Below are 14,137 nucleotides of genomic sequence, written 5' to 3' on the forward strand. Positions count from 1 at the left end.
TTGCTTGAAAAAAGTTATTTGGGAAACCCAAAAGGGCTCTTCTTTTGCACTGGACCTGCAGTTTAATCTTTAATCTTAGTCTTTAATTTTTAAGTAAAACAAAACTAAATATAATCTACTAATAACAGACAATCGCAAGACTTATGAAGTATTTTGATTAAAGCAAGGCTCCTGTCTTTAAAAATCAAGACATTTAAGTAAAGTCTCTTTGTGAAAGTTGCTTTCAGAAATGAAAATACTTCCAAAAAAATGGCAAATGAGCTGTACACGATGTTAGTGTTAAATTAACTTTTATTATTTCAACATATGCTTTTTTAGTTGAAACAACAGTTATACTGGTTTATTTAAATTTCAGCTTAGTTGAGGGCCAATGAGCTAAATGATCCTTATCCACTGTATTGGCTCTATCACTATCTCTCCACTCCACCAATAGCTGGTGTGTGGTAAGCGCACTGGCGCCGTTGTCCTTTGCCGTCACACCAGGTGAATACACAATAAATGCGCTATATACACATTACACTAATAATAATACACATTAATTAATAATTAATAATACACAATAATTAATACACATTAATTTACACTACATTACATTGCAAATTTTACCGTTAACTGGAAAATTTAAAATAATGTCTGCAAAACATACCGTGTACAAGTGTTTACAGTATTTAAAGACTTCATTTTTTGTTTGAATACAGATTTGATTCCATAAAAAATGTAAAACATAGTTTCCAAAATTTCAAAAGTTTAATATGATTTATGTTCATTTTCAAAAAGGTATTCATAGCCCATTTTATTGTTTAAAAATAACGTTAGAAATGAGAGTTTTTTTCTATTAAACTTAAAATTCTTATATTCAAAAATTCAATTCTCCTGTAAATCGGTATATTAATAAAGTATATGTTTATTACATTTGTATTTTAAAAACTTACAAACTTCTATTTACATTACCTGACAAAAGTCTTGTCATCGATCCCAGTTGTAAGAGCAAAATAATAATAATAACTTGTCTTCTACTGTAGTTGATTATTTGGAAAAGTGGCAAAAGAAGATTTTTCAGAAAAATCATCTATTGAACAGTATCCCAATCATCACAAATACTGCAGAAGACCTACAGTATAGGAACCCACATGATTCTCATAAAAATCTGTCAAGTTTGGTGAAGGAAAAATCATAGTTTGGGGCTACAGTCAGTATGGGGGCATGTGAAAGATCCGCAGAGTGTAGAGAGATCTACATTTGTGCTGCCTATTACATTACAAACCACAGGAGTAGGCAAATTCTTCAGCAGGATATACGGCTCCTTCTCATACTTCAGCCTCCACAAAGTTCCTGAAAGCAAGGTGCTCCAGGATTGGCCAGCCTAGTCACCAGAAATGAACGTTATTGAGCATGCCTGGGGTAAGATGAAAAGGAACATTGAAGATGAATCCAAAGAATCATGATGAACTCTTGGAGTCCTGCAAGAACATTTTCTTTACCATTCCAGATGACTTTATTAAGTTAAATTATTTATTGCATAGATATATGGTTGCAGTCCTCTAAACTCATGGGAGTCAGACACAATATTCATTCTTTTCCCAATCCATAATGACTTGATATTCTATACTGTACATACTTTCTGTTAAGTGACAAGACTTTTGTCTAAGCAAAGTCAGGCATTACTGTCCTAATTAAATAATCAAAAAATAAGGCATGATCATATTTTATTCTGGTAAAATAAGAGTAATCTAGAGGCCTTTGCCTTTCATATAACCACTTCTGATCCCAAATAATCAACAAGAAGTCAAGTTATTATTTGTTTTTTATAAAACTTGTATAGGCGGTAAGACTTTGGTCAGGTAGTGTCTACACTATTCAGCCTACTTTCTATATATTTAACAATTTACTTTAATCTTTTATCTTCTAACACTCACAATCCCCTTTGCTATCTTTATTTAATCATTTATTTACTTATATTCTTTGCTTGAATTTATCTGAACAATAATGTAAATTAAATTAGCCTAACAGAAATTGTGTAAATACTAAAAGTATTATTATTATTATTATTGTTGTTGTTGTTGTTGTTGTTGTTGTTATTATTACTATTATTAACATATTGTTATTCTAGTCACACAAAAAGGTTTCATTATTTAATATTGGTTAATGTATCTACTAACATAAACTAAGAACAATACTTATACAGCATTTATTATTTTTAGTTCAACATTCAATAATGCATTATTAAAATCCAAATTCATGCTTGACAACATTAGATAATGCGAGTTAACACAAACTAACAATAAACAAAAATATTTTCAATAACTAATCCTAACAATCATGAACAAATGCTGTATAATTGTATTGTTTATTGTTTGTTCATGTTAGTAAATGCCTTAACCTAATTGTAAAGTGTTACCGCTGTTTTTATGTGGCTGAAATTACTTGTTACAGCGTCTACCAAAGAATAAGATGTAATATAATATAAATGCAGTTTAATGACAGTGTGGTCTTCTGCTTCAGGCTTTTGGATATTGAATATGAAATGACCAATTTTGCCTACTATTATGTTGGCATCGGAGCAGGGGTCTTCATTCTAGGATACCTCCAAGTGAGCTTTTTAAACTAATCATGTTATTGTTTTTTTTGTCAATGAAATGTACCAAATTTACAAAAATATGTTTGTTGTTTCCATCAGATCTCTCTGTGGATCACTGCAGCAGCAAGACAGATTCAGATTATCAGGAAGATGTACTTCAGGAAGGTCATGAGGATGGAGATTGGTTGGTTTGACTGCACTTCAGTAGGAGAACTCAACACTCGAATGTCTGAGTAAGATGTTCGTACTTGCCAGAGCAGAGACGTTGGAAATAATTGAATGACCTAATAATGTGTGTGCTTCCATTTGATCTTAGTGACATCAACAAGATAAATGATGCCATTGCTGATCAGGTGGGAATCTTCATCCAGCGCTTCACCACTTTTGTGTGTGGTTTTCTCATGGGATTCGCGAGAGGCTGGAAACTGACTCTGGTTATCATCTCCGTGTCTCCTCTGATCGGGATTGGAGCAGGACTCATGGCTCTGGTGAGAAAGGAAACGTGTCAGAATTCAAACATTAGCTATATAGATCATATATTATGATTTTACTCTATTAAAGGGTTGTTCTCTCGAAAATTTGAAACATTTTTCACCATTTACTGGCACTCTAAACTTTTATGAATGTCTTCTGTTGAGCACAATACAAGATACGCTGAAGAATGTTGGTGAACAAAACAGCGACAGCATTCATAGTATAAACAAAAAATAGTATGGAAGTCAGTGGCTTTTGTTTACAAGTGGAGGATGAGAAAATTATGATATAATTTTTAGTTTTAGGTATATCATTTGAAGGTATAAAGTCCTCCTTTTTCGTTTTACTTTGTTTATTTCCTATTTAATTTAAAGTTAAAAGTTCTTATTGCTGAATTGTCATAAATTTTTCAAGAGTTTGTTTAAATTAAGTTACATAATTCAAGTGTGCAAAAAAGCAAAAATTGCTAGATATACCGCAGCCTTCAATATGGAATTAAGTTAAGTTCAAATCACATTCGCTTGTTTAGATGAAGTGCCCCTTTAAGGATTTCGGCTCATAGTTAAGTTAGATAGAGCTGGAATTGGGGAAAAAAGTCGATCTCAGTTACCCTAAGATTTTTGCCAAATAAATAGTCTGTCTTGTTCCCAAATCAGTTATTAAGATGAACAGATCCAGGATCTGCCAAATCATCTTAGATCATCCCCTGGGGTCTGTTCTTCGTAGCTTGTTTAAATGATTTGGCAGATCCTGGATCTTTTAATCTTGATAACTGATCTCTGGCTAATTTGGTTCTTCAAACAAGTTCGTAAATCAGATTAAAATGTCTGGATGAACTGATCTGACATCTCTGTGTGTGTTGTGAAGGACAGATCTATCGATCCTCAAAATCAAGATCAGCAATGCAACGATTGGCTGATGACACAGCAGCGTAATGACATCATCTGAATAATATTCAATTATCCATGTGAGCAAAATTACATAAAATATGTTTGTTAAATATGACACGCGATAACTTTACACCTTGTTGTGGTCTGCATGCTTGGCCCTTTAATGTGTCAAAAGCAATTTGTTTAGTTTTACAGTTAGAGCGGATATTCCTTTTTATAGTAGTATTATTGTAGCCAGTTTTTTATTTGGTGTAAAGAATAACTGGATGCTTACAAAAACATTTTGATATTGGTAATGGCATATAACACTGGTTTCTTAATCCACAAAAGTAAAGGAGTAAAGAAAAGAGTAAAAGTGAAGTGAAGAGAAAGTAAAAAGGCTGAATATAGGAGGTTCATTCTTTATTCTTGCTGCAGATTATCTGTTTGACTTTTTCTCACTAGTGAAGTGTAGGGAAGGGAATGTGAGATGAGACTCTGATTGGTTTAATGCACATTATGTTCAAAACACACTCATAATTCATTAAGAGAATAAGCACAACACTCTTAGACCATGCGCTGTGGTGAAGAGTGTATTTTTCCATGCTTAAAATAGCAAAGGTGGATTTGGACATGCCCTTAATGCTTTTGCGCAATGCGCTTTAGACATTGTGCCTAGACTGTTGAAATACAGCCCTTAGGAGTGTAAATAACCCCTTTAAATAAAATAATTTTTGGTTTTTAAATAAACCAGATTTAAGTTTTTCATACATTGCGCTTAAACAGTTCCTCATTTATAGTACATTTGAGTAAAAAGTACAGTGAAGGTCGCTGGTTCAAGCCTCAGCTGGGTCAGTTGGCGTTTCTGTGTGGAGTTTGAATCTTCTCCCTGCGTTCGAGTGGGTTTCCTCCGGGTGCTCCGATTTCCCAAAGATGGGCTGCGGCTAGAAAGCCATCCGCTGCGTAAAAACGTGTTAGATAAGTTGTCAGTTCATTCTGATATGGCGACCCTGGATTAAAGGGACTAAGGCAAAAAGAAAATTAATGAATAAATATTTCAAAATTTTTTAAGCTGTTAGAATAGATCATTCTGAAACTAATTCCAGTGATTTTGTTCCTATTGCCACAGATTTAGAATGATTGTGAAAACTTTATAGTCACCATTATCAATAAAGATACCACTCTTGGTAAGTGAACAGGCCTTCACCTTGTAAAATTTTCAACCAATAATTAAAAAATAAAATAAAATAAATCAATGGCGGCACAGTGGTTTAGTGGTTAGCACTGTCAGCTCACAGCAAGAAGGTTGCTGGCTTGAGTCCCGGCTGGGCCAGTTGGCATTTCTGTGTGGAGTTTGCTTGTTCTTCACCGTGTTCGCGTGGGTTTCCTCCAGGTGCTCTGGTTGCCCCAATATAAAGACATGCGTATAGGTGAATTCAATGAACTAAATTGACCATAGTGTATGTGTGTGAATGTGTGTGGATGTTTTCCAGTACAGGGTTGTGACTGAAAAGGTATCCGTTGCGTGAAACATTTCCTGGAATAGGTGGCAGTTCATTCCGCTGTGGTGAACTCTGAAATAGAGACTAAGCCTGAGGAAAATGAATGGATCAATGAATAAATCAATCAAATCTAAACAGAATGAATCTCTGCAAGTCATAAATAAGCTGTTTTAGTTATTTATTTAGTTATTTTAGTCAATATGGAGACCTTTGATTAAGAGATTCAAAAATTCACATTTTTTGTGAGTTTATTGGTTGATTTCAGAAAAAAAAAATTGTGAGATTATAAAATCTGAATTCAGCATCTTACGTCTATATGGTGTCACCCCAGAGGAATGAATCGCCTCTGGCATATGTTTTATGAGGAGGCTGCCCTTCCAGCCGCAAAATTGTGATATATATAGTGTGTGTATGTATATGTATATGTATATGTATGTATATATATATATATATATATTTCTTCATTCATTTTTTTTTGGCCGAGTCCCTTTATTAATCAGGGATCACAACAGCGGAATGAACCACCACCTTATCTAGCATATGTTTTGCAGATGCCCTTCCAGCTGCAGCCCAACACCAGGAAACACCCATGCACTCTTACATTCACACTATGGCCAATTTAGCTCATTCAATTCACCTATAGCAAGTCTTTGGACTTATGGGGGAAATCGGAGCACCCGGAGGAAGCCCACACGAACACGAGGAGAACATGTAAACAAAAATGCCAGTGACCTTCTTGCAAACAAAAATCCCCAACCTTTTAAATTTTTGGTGAAAACAGGCTCTCATAATTATCTCGGAAACAAACAATAACAAACAATAAATAGTCAATAACATCAGAGGACTGGAATGACCTGTTGTATAAAATTAATCAAAGTGAAATACTTTTGTTTTGATTGCACTTGTTTGTCTAGTTTGTGGCAAAACTGACAGGAATGGAGCTGCAGGCGTACGCTAAAGCGGGTGCAGTGGCAGATGAGGTTTTGTCCAGTGTGCGCACTGTGGCAGCCTTTGGTGGAGAGAAAAAAGAAGTGGATAGGTAACTTACAGGACATTTAAAAAAGATGACTGATTGTCATCAAAAACATTTGCCATTTCCTTTGAAATTACATTATTTTACCTTCTTGAACTCTTTAAATGTATATTTTCTGCAGGTATGATCGTAATCTGATCTCTGCCCAACAATGGGGCATCCGGAAAGGTCTGATCATGGGCTTTTTCACAGGATACATGTGGTTCATCATCTTTCTTTGTTACGCACTGGCTTTCTGGTATGGATCCAGTTTAGTAGTGGACACACAAGAGTACAGTCCAGGGACATTACTGCAGGTACTTGCACATGATGTCTCTCATGCAAGAACATGCAAAAAATCTGCATGTTATGGTTCATTTTAGTCATTCAGTATAATTCAGATTTAAAGCGATCCTATTATGTTCCTTTTTACAAGCTGTAAAATAAGCCTTTGATGTCCCAAGAGTATGTATGTGAAGTTTCAGCTCAAAATACCCCACACATAATGTTTTATAACTCTTTGATACTGCCCCTTTTAGGCTTTGATTCAGATTGTGCCGTTTTGGTCACTGTCGCTTTAAATTTATTTGGGATTTTGCTCCCATTCCTCTTTTCAAAAAGGGTTGTTGCAATCACCTGAGATGTAGCCCTCGCAGGTCACTGTAGAACATTCCCTGTCTTTTACCTGAACTACAAATCCTATTATGCCCCACAGTCACACACCCGTTTTAAGTCCACCCTGATTACACACTCGGTGCTCAGCATAATTACGTGTACCCCATTTTGAAAATGAAAATTTTGATCCATTTTTCAGTTAATATAGGTAATGTATTTTGTTGCATAAAAAAACTGATTTATTAAACAGATATATTAATTAAAATAATATTTTAGTCATCAATTTATTTAGCAGTTGACAGATAATACAATTAAATTCAAGTAAAATATTGCAAAAATAAACTACAACTTAGTAAATTTCAACAATTTTTTTTTGCTTTTTTCTCCTGATTTTTTCGCTTTTTTAAATTTGTATTTAATATTTTTCGATAACATAAAATTGCGTGTAGATTTGTGATGGGTGTACTTATATATGCTGAGCAGTGTATATACACCATTCACACACACATACAGTGCTGAGTCTTGTTTTACTTTAGTGCCATATTTTGACCCTTTGTTTGCTTAAACTGTTTATTGATTGTTGGACACCTGTCTCAACCCCTTTTGCCTGTTTCATCGTTTACTTTTAAGATTATCTACGTGTTACGGTCTACTTTGATATTGAACCTTGACTGCCTGATTACTCAAATAAAGCTGCATATTGGATCCTACCTACCCCTGTCATCAAAAATCCCCATTACAAAGGGAGGAGCTAATTAGCACAGCATCCGATTCAAAACAGGACTGATGTTATCTCTGTCAAAAACTGAAAATATCAATAAAAGTGTCTCAGAAGAAGGTCGTCTATGGAGACTATAGTGTGCATTTGTGTTTACTAAAACTCCACATGTACAATCATCTTAGTCGCTGACGTTATTTTCAGCAGATTAAAAGTCAATTGGCGAATGACTGCTTCTTACTCAGGACTGTCTATGCTCTATGAGAGAGAGACAGTCACTAATGGGCGGGGCTTTCTCCTCTGATGACATGTAGAAAGGGAGAATGTCAATTCAAAGTGTTTTGCAGACTGTTTTTATAAAGTGTGATTATTAAAAACTAGAATTAATAATTTTTTATCATAAGAGGCTGGCTATATTTACACATTGATGCCATGCTATTGTGTTTAAACCCCTAATACAAGTGATTTTTGCATAATAGGTCCCTTTTAAAAGACAAATATGGTTTTGTTTTCAGGTTTTTTTCGGAGTGCTCATTGCTGCCCTAAATCTGGGTCAGGCGTCTCCTTGCCTGGAGGCCTTTGCTGCAGGAAGAGGAGCTGCCACCATTATCTTTGAGACAATAGACCGCGTAAGAACATTCACGTGGGCCACTGATACATGATGGAAAACATTAATATTTAGTACTGACTGCAGTGTTGGAAAGGGTACTGAAAAATCATAATCTCAAGTAAAAGTACCATTACTTGCCTAAAAACGTAGTGTAAGTAGAGTAAAAGTATCGGATGTAAATATTACTCAAAGTATGAGTAAAAAGTAGCCCTTTTAAATGCACTTAAGAGTAGTGAGTTGTGAGTTTTACGCTGTGAAAAGCTGATGTGTTTACATCTAATTTGTGGATTTGTGTGTAAACGTAACATTCTGTAGTGCATTTAGTTATTGCCCAACAGGCACACAATGTCATAAGACAGTAATATTCGGTTAGATTTAGGTTGTGACGTCAGGTGACCAAAATTCAACGTCTAGTCAGCGTCTAAGGACAACGTTATTTTGATGTCCAATAATGACGTCAAGTGACGTTGATATTTACTTGATTTTAGGTTGTTATGAAGTGACCAAAATCCAATGTCGAGCCAACATCTTAAACCAACGTCATATTGACGTCAAATACTGACAATTATTCGTCAGGTATATGGCAACCAAAATCCAATCCAACCAAAATCCACGTCATAGTGGTAACATCAACACAACGTCAAGCTCTAAAATCATTAGAATTTGATATCTGGTTGGTTTTAGGTTGGATGTTAGATACTTTAGGTACCGTTGAGTTCCCCTTCGGTTGGGGAACTCCAGTGCTATAGGTGGATTTGATCTAGAAAATCCACGTATGGGAGGATTCGGTTCCTCGGGGAACGAAGGGTTACTTCTGTAACCTTGAACGTTCTCAACCCAATTTTCATTTCCAAAGAAACTGCAACGTCTTTTGGGGTACAACGTCAATCTGACATAATGCTGATGTCCTTTGCCTGCTGGTGTTTAAGGCTGTTTTAGTTATCATACAGTAAACATTTGTCATCTTTTCATCAGTGACATGCATCTAAACAGTCTCTGGGTCAATGTGTGTAAAGATTTTGGACATCTTCTTGGACACATTTAATGCTTCCAAACAGTTTGCAATTATAAAACACACATGTCTTGAGGTAGTTCGTCATGTGGTGATTTACCTCCTATGTACAATTCGATTAGACAGGACTGATTTTTCTAATCCCTGTAGACAAAATAAATAAATTAGTGGCAGGTTGAAGGAAAGTAGTGGAGTAAAAGTACCGATGCAGCACTAAAAATGTACTCAAGGGAAAGTAAAAGTACATGTTTTTAAAATGACTTAGTAAATTACAATTCCTGAGAAAAACAAATCAATTACCGTAATTTGAGTATTTGTAATCAGTTACTTTACACCACCGACTGACTGTCACTAAACCAAACTGATGTGTATCTAAAACAGAGTCATTATTATTGACTTTATTATTTTTTATTTAATCATATATGATTTTTGTTAACAAAATTATTTTCATTTTAATAAAAAGAGAAGGTAAAATATAATTACTAAATAAAAATCTGAGCTTTTAAAATGATATTAAACTGAAATACAATATGTTGTAGAACTAACATTGCTAAAACCAATATTTAAAAGTTCAATTGAAAATTATATAAAAATGACAGAACACTAAGCTAGACAATTTCTTTTTAATAAAAGCCCATTAAAAATAGATATTATAATTTTAAAGAAACATACAATAATTTACACTGCTAGATATTTTAATATTTAATATTTTATTATTATTATTATTATTATTATTATTATTATTATTATTATTATTATTATTATTATTATTATTATTATTATCGGGCTTGACATTTACTTTTTTGATCACCAGCCACTGTGGCTAGTAGTTTTCCAACATCACTAGCCACTTGCCATTTTCACTAGCAACATTTTTGTTGTTGGGAAAATATATTACATTATTACATGTATTACATGTATTACATGCATTACATGTATAAATATGACTTTGACATGCTACAATTACTTGATATAGATTTTGTGTTATGTCCACATGCCTCCTCATTTATTTCACTTTTTGTGTAAGCTTGCTCAATGAGCATGAGCAAAAGGGTCATAGTTTCATAGTGTCGTATTACAATTATTATTATTTTTTCACAGGACTTTTCAAAGCTCAAAATTAAGGATTTACTAAATTTATCTTTAACCACACTAAATAAATAACTGTTTCTTAGCCACAATTTTTAAATGTGTAAAAACAAGCAAAATATAGCTGTATACTTTACTTTTTGTTTAACAAAACATAAAAAAACATTTAAAAAATAATTATTGTGATGTATCTAAAATATGCACAGTATTCTGCCCTGGCTAAAGGTTTCAGATCACCTGCTAACTACACATAAACAAGAAGTTAATATCCTATTAAAGCAATGTTATTGTAAAAAAATCAAATCATATTTACAAAAAATAACTGTAAGCAAAAGAAAGCAGGTGACAAACATTCAAGCAAGGAAACGGGAGCGCGTGCATCACATAAGCTGTTGGCACAAGTGATTATCCTCTCATCCGGTATTCACTTTTCTTTTGCTTGCGCGAGAATTTTGTCAGTTGTGCTGCTTCTCAATTCTAAGATCGCATTTGAGCCCATATTGGGCCATCCTTATTGTCAAACCCTGTTTTTAAGAAAATAACAATTTAAAAATGACTTTCAACCAGCCAAAGTGTGTGTCTAACATTTGGTGGGTGTTAATGTAAAGCCCTAATTATTGTTATTAACTACATCATGTACATTTATTTCAAACTTTAATTTCACTAGAAGTATTTTGAACATTTAGCAGTAACATACTTTTTAACTGAACTATAAAAGCAAAGACATGTGTCAGACAAATATCACTCCTCTGATAACCAAAAAGATGATGCTACATAGACAGCAAATGAAAGTTACGTTCTCTTTTATGGATTTAGTAAGTGTGAAAAAATGGCAATGCCTTGGCTGCTCAATGCAAGAGCAAATCAGATAAAAACGTCTGTATTACTGCATGTCTGACATCTATCTGACACTAAAGCCTGTCAGACACCTTCGCAAGTGATGTATTGACAGGAATGTTGTCTTATTTTCAGGAACCAGAGATTGATTGTCTCTCTGAGGCTGGATATAAGTTAGACAAAGTGAAAGGAGATCTGGAGTTTCATAATATAACTTTTCATTACCCATCTCGACCTGAAGTGAAGGTAAAGTTAACATTTACACAAGGCTTTCTGCTGTGTTTCTGCTTTACATGAACTCTATTCACCTCCGTTGATTGGTGTAATTATTTACAAAGTAACTACTGTTATAAATTACTTTTCAAAAGTCAAGGCATTACTTTTCATCTTTAGATAATTTAATCACAGTTACTTTCCTTAAATATAGCATGGTATTAACAGTTCTGTATAAATCAATTCAGCGACGCAGAGTAAAAGACATTTATTGGCCACTTAATTAGGTACACCTTACTAGTACTGGTTGGAACCCGTTTTTCCTTCAGAACTGCTATAATCCTTTATGGCATAGATTCAACAAGATAGTGGAAATATTCCTTAGTGACTTTGGTCCACACTGACTTGATAGCATCACGCAGTTGTTGCAGATTTGACAACTGCACATCTATGATGCAAATCTCCTGTTCCACTACATCCCAAGGGTGCACCTTATGCATTGATTGAGGTCTGGTGACTGTGGAGACCATTTGAGTACAGAGAACTCCTTGTCATGTTCAAGAAACTGGTCTGAGATGATTTGTGCTTTACGACATGGTGCGTTATCCTGCTGAAAGTGGCCATCAGAAGATGGGTACACTGTGGTCATAAAGGGATGGACATGGTCAGCAACAATACTCAGGTTGGCTGTTGTGTTGACACAATGCTCAAGTGGTACTAATGGGCCCAAAGTGTGCCAAGAAAATATCCCCCACACCATTACACCACCACCACGAGCCTGAACCGTTGATACAAGGCAGGATGGATCCATGCTTACATGTTGTTGATGCCAAATTCTAACCCTAATCAGACTCTTCAGACCAGGTATCATTTCCAATCTTTTATTGTCCAATATTGGCAAGCTTGTATAAATTGTAGCCTCTGTTGCCTTTTCTTAGCTGACAGGAGTAACACCCAGTGTGGTCTTCTGATGTGTTGTGCATTCAGAGAGGCTCTTCTGCATGGGAGGCTCTTCTGAGTGGGCATTTGAGTTACTGTTGCCTTTCTATCAGCTCAAACCAGTCTGGTCATTCTCTTCGGACCTCTGACATCAACAAGACATTTGCGTCCACAGAACCACCGATCACTGGATATTTTCTCTTTTTGGGACCATTCTTTGTAAAACCCTAGCGATGGTTGTCTGTGAAAATCCCAGTAGATCAGCAGTTTCTGAAATACTCAGACCAGCCAGTCTGACAAAACAACCATGCCACATTGAAAGTCACTTATATCCCCTTTCTTCCCCATTCGGATGCTTGGTTTGACCTGCCCTGCAGCAGATTGTTTCGGCCATGTCTACGTGCCTAAATACATTAAGTTGCTGCCTTGTGATTGGCTAATTAGAAATTTGCGTTAACGGGCATTTAAACAGGCGTACTTAATAAAGTGTCAGGTGAGTTTAAATTAATTGCAATGACTATTTTTTTATATTAAAGAACATTCAAATAATTGATCAAGGCAATTGCATATGAGACATTGAGAAATTAGTTCATAAGAATATAATGTAAACATTTAGAGAAGCAGATTAAGTAAATTTATTTTATGTTTGTTGTTGTTATTTAGGTGTTTTGCATAATAACTTAAATTTTCAATTACATTTTTGTCTAAAAATTGCACACCTAAAACAAAGGAATGTTTCAGAAATGTATGTTAGTATATACTTTATGTATGAAATATACATATATTATGCAGTTAACTTGTTAACAAAGGTTCGCCACCGAAACCATGCCTCACTTTGCCTCCTTAAACAATTACCTACTCCCTACAACTTATTTAAGGTAGACCAGCCCTCTAGCACTGTTACTGTTACACTGTTATTGTCACTGTTAAGCACTATTTCCTTGCTTTTCGTAAACTACCCTTATAACCCTTGAATCTGGGGGTCCAATCACTCTACCAAAATATTGCAGAAATTGTACCCCCTCTCTTGGCATCATCGTAGGACACCCAATCAACCTACCCACAGTGCATCCAGAAAGTAACTTCACTTTTTCCACTTTTTTTATGTTATAGACTTATTCCAAAATAAATTAATTAATTTACTCAAAATTCTACACACAATACCCTGTAATGACAATGTGAAATTTTTTATTTTTTTTTAATTAAAATTTGAAATGTATTAAAAATAAAAACCTGAAAGATCACATGTATTCACAGCCTTTGCTCAATACTTTGTTGATGCACCTTTGGCACCAAATACAGCCTCAAGTCTTTATGAATATGATGCCACAAGCTTGGCACAACTGTCTTTGGGAAATTTTGCCCATTCCGCTTTGCAGTACCTCTCTAGCTCTATCTGGTTGGCTGGGAAGTTACGGTGTACAGCCATTGTCAGATCTCTCCAGAGCTGTTAAATAGGATTTAGCTCTGGGACATTCACTGGGTTGTTGCGAATCCTCTCCATTTATATTTTGGCGGTGTGCTTTAAGTCATTGTCCTGCTGGAAGATGAACCGTCTCCACAGTCTGAGGTCAAGAGCACTCTGAAGCAGGTTTTCATTCAGGATGTCCCTGTACATTGCTGCATTCATCTTTTCCTCTATCCTGACTAGTCTTCCAGTACCTGCTGC

General features: G+C 35.0%; 1 protein-coding gene across 2 annotated transcripts in view; it reads left to right on the top strand.

Annotated features, from left to right (window-relative positions):
• The window catches only part of abcb11b (ATP binding cassette subfamily B member 11b), a 48,232-nt gene that overhangs the window by 4,698 nt on the left and 29,397 nt on the right, over window positions 1–14,137 (top strand). For both annotated transcript variants that reach the window (XM_087273480.1, XM_087273479.1), the window contains 7 exons: window positions 2,503–2,590; window positions 2,678–2,811; window positions 2,895–3,066; window positions 6,338–6,462; window positions 6,578–6,752; window positions 8,284–8,397; window positions 11,452–11,562. In XM_087273480.1, coding sequence (XP_087129606.1) covers window positions 2,503–2,590; window positions 2,678–2,811; window positions 2,895–3,066; window positions 6,338–6,462; window positions 6,578–6,752; window positions 8,284–8,397; window positions 11,452–11,562 — 919 coding nt within the window. The remainder of the gene's footprint in view (window positions 1–2,502; window positions 2,591–2,677; window positions 2,812–2,894; window positions 3,067–6,337; window positions 6,463–6,577; window positions 6,753–8,283; window positions 8,398–11,451; window positions 11,563–14,137) is intronic.

This window comes from Danio rerio, chromosome 11 (genome assembly GCF_052040795.2).
Source record: "Danio rerio strain M-AB ecotype USA chromosome 11, GRCz13ab, whole genome shotgun sequence".
Classification (NCBI taxonomy): Eukaryota; Metazoa; Chordata; class Actinopteri; order Cypriniformes; family Danionidae; genus Danio; species Danio rerio.